Genomic DNA, 2,087 nt, shown 5'->3' with positions numbered 1-2,087 from the left:
AAAAAAAAAAAAAAAAAAAATACTACTTACTGTCCAATCAGGATGTACTAATACATCTGTCAATTCTAGCACCAAAGTATAAGGGGGTTGAATATAAGGATATTTAAGTGGATCTGGAAGTAATTTATTTCTACTAGGTTCTTGAACCATCTAAAAAACATATACTTCAGTTACAATTAAAATATGTGCTTTTAATTTTATTTTAAACTTTTGATACCTTAGTATAATAATTAAATTCCCTTTTAAGCATTTTATATATTCTTTCATAAAATGGTAAATTTGAAAATTCATCTTCAATAATATTTCCATGTTCATCATATTTAGCTTTCGTTAAATTATATATTACATAAGACAGTCCAACAGTGGTAAATACTCCCAAGAATGCAAAACTATATTTAAGCACTCTTTGTGATTGTTCTCGTTTTTCTTTTTCTTCTGCTTCTTCTTTTGCTTCTTCTTCTAACTTTTTATTATCTAATCCATCTTGCGTTAAAGATTGCACAGTTCCTCCAGACGATTGAATATTTGTCAGACTACCTGTTATTTTTGGTCTATGTGCTATAAAAAAAAAATAATAAACAATTATTATTAATTATATATTATTTATTTTTTTTTAAATATTTTTTTATTATATAAAAATTGAAAATTTGAAAGCAAATTATTTATATAATACTAATGTATTATATAAATAAATTTATTTAAAAAGTTAATAAAGATTTATTTCATTCATATATCATTGAAAAAATTTCACAATAAACAACATGCGGCTAGCGCGTGTTTATAATAAGGTTATATTTTTTGTATTTACTTACCTTCAGTGTTATAATAATGTCTTTGCGCCATTTGAACAACTGATATCCGAGCGATTGGTAGACGAAGTGCTGAGTATATCGTTGTTGTATTTGCATTGTATATTTTGTATAAGTGTCGTATACTTTTTGTCGCAAATGCCATTACTTTAAACAAATCATGAGCTTTCTGGCAGATGTACGCAAAGAGCTCGTGTTCGTATTTTCTGATATGTTAAACAGAGTCGATGTTTTAGAAATCTAGTTTTCCAACATATCTAAAGGCAGTTTACAAGAAGTTAAAATCACAGATCGTCTGTAATATATAGAGTGTTAATATATTCGTGAGATAACTTTGGAGGATTGATTATAGAGGCCAAAACAAATACAAAAGTTGATATACAAAAACATTGGTTGAGACTTATTCAGTAAATTATAAGCAATTGAAGATTGTAGATGAAGCGAGATACAAATAGAGTGAGATAGCTCTTTTTCCACTGTCGCGTCATTTCGTCCTATTTCCGCCTCACTTCATCCAATACAAATTTAAATTGCTTATAATTTAACAAATAAGTCTTAATCGATATTTTTGCATATCAATTTTTGTATTTATTTTGATTTCTAATATCGATTCTTTAAAAGTATTCCATGAATATGATGTCAAATTCAAATTTTATGTAAAATATTGAGATTAATAATATCTATTTTCTTTTATTATATCATTTTTTTTACTTTTTTTAAGTTATGTTTTGTTTATTATATTATAGTAATATTCACTTTTAAATTAAGTTATTAAATCATATTTAAAATTATTTGTAAAAAATTTGTATAGCAATTTCAGTTTTTTTATATATAATTTAATTATTCGTAAACACTATTACAGATTAAATAACAATAGTTTAATTGTCCAAAACAAAATTATCTCAACGTGTGATGCAACATCTGAAGCTTGGTTTAATCAACTTGAGGAAGTTTGCTAGTGGACGGTAGTTGTCAGGTCAGTATATGCATTCTATACTAGCCAGGGGAATTTTGTGGACATCGCGTGGTCAACCACTCTAATATTAATAGGTCGGGTATGAAATTTGCTTAATCATGACTAACGGGATGACCCAATGGAATGACAATAATTTGCCAGTGTTCACTCACCGCGTCAATCTCGAATAACGATCGCCAACGAAATTGGGACCATTGTTAAGTGATGTATTATCGATAAAAATTATTAATCATTGCGTTTCCATTTATTTATTTTTAATATGTTAGTAATATCGAATCTCTTTTAACAATGGTTGCATTTCT

At 26.9% G+C, this 2,087-nt stretch overlaps 1 protein-coding gene across 1 annotated transcript in view; it reads right to left on the bottom strand.

Annotated features, from left to right (window-relative positions):
• LOC102680825 (mitochondrial import inner membrane translocase subunit TIM50-C-like) overlaps window positions 1-1,218 on the bottom strand; it is a 2,586-nt gene extending 1,368 nt beyond the window's left edge. The window contains exons 1-3 of the mRNA XM_006623854.2: window positions 813-1,218; window positions 218-558; window positions 31-150 (exon numbers count right to left, since the gene is read on the bottom strand). Of these exons, the coding sequence (XP_006623917.1) occupies window positions 31-150; window positions 218-558; window positions 813-954 (603 nt within the window). The 5' untranslated portion in view covers window positions 955-1,218. The remainder of the gene's footprint in view (window positions 1-30; window positions 151-217; window positions 559-812) is intronic.
• Window positions 1,219-2,087: the final 869 nt, after the last annotated feature.

Source organism: Apis dorsata, unplaced genomic scaffold (assembly GCF_000469605.1).
Source record: "Apis dorsata unplaced genomic scaffold, Apis dorsata 1.3 scaffold_962, whole genome shotgun sequence".
NCBI lineage: Eukaryota > Metazoa > Arthropoda > Insecta > Hymenoptera > Apidae > Apis > Apis dorsata.
This window is presented reverse-complemented; position numbering and strand designations above follow the sequence as displayed.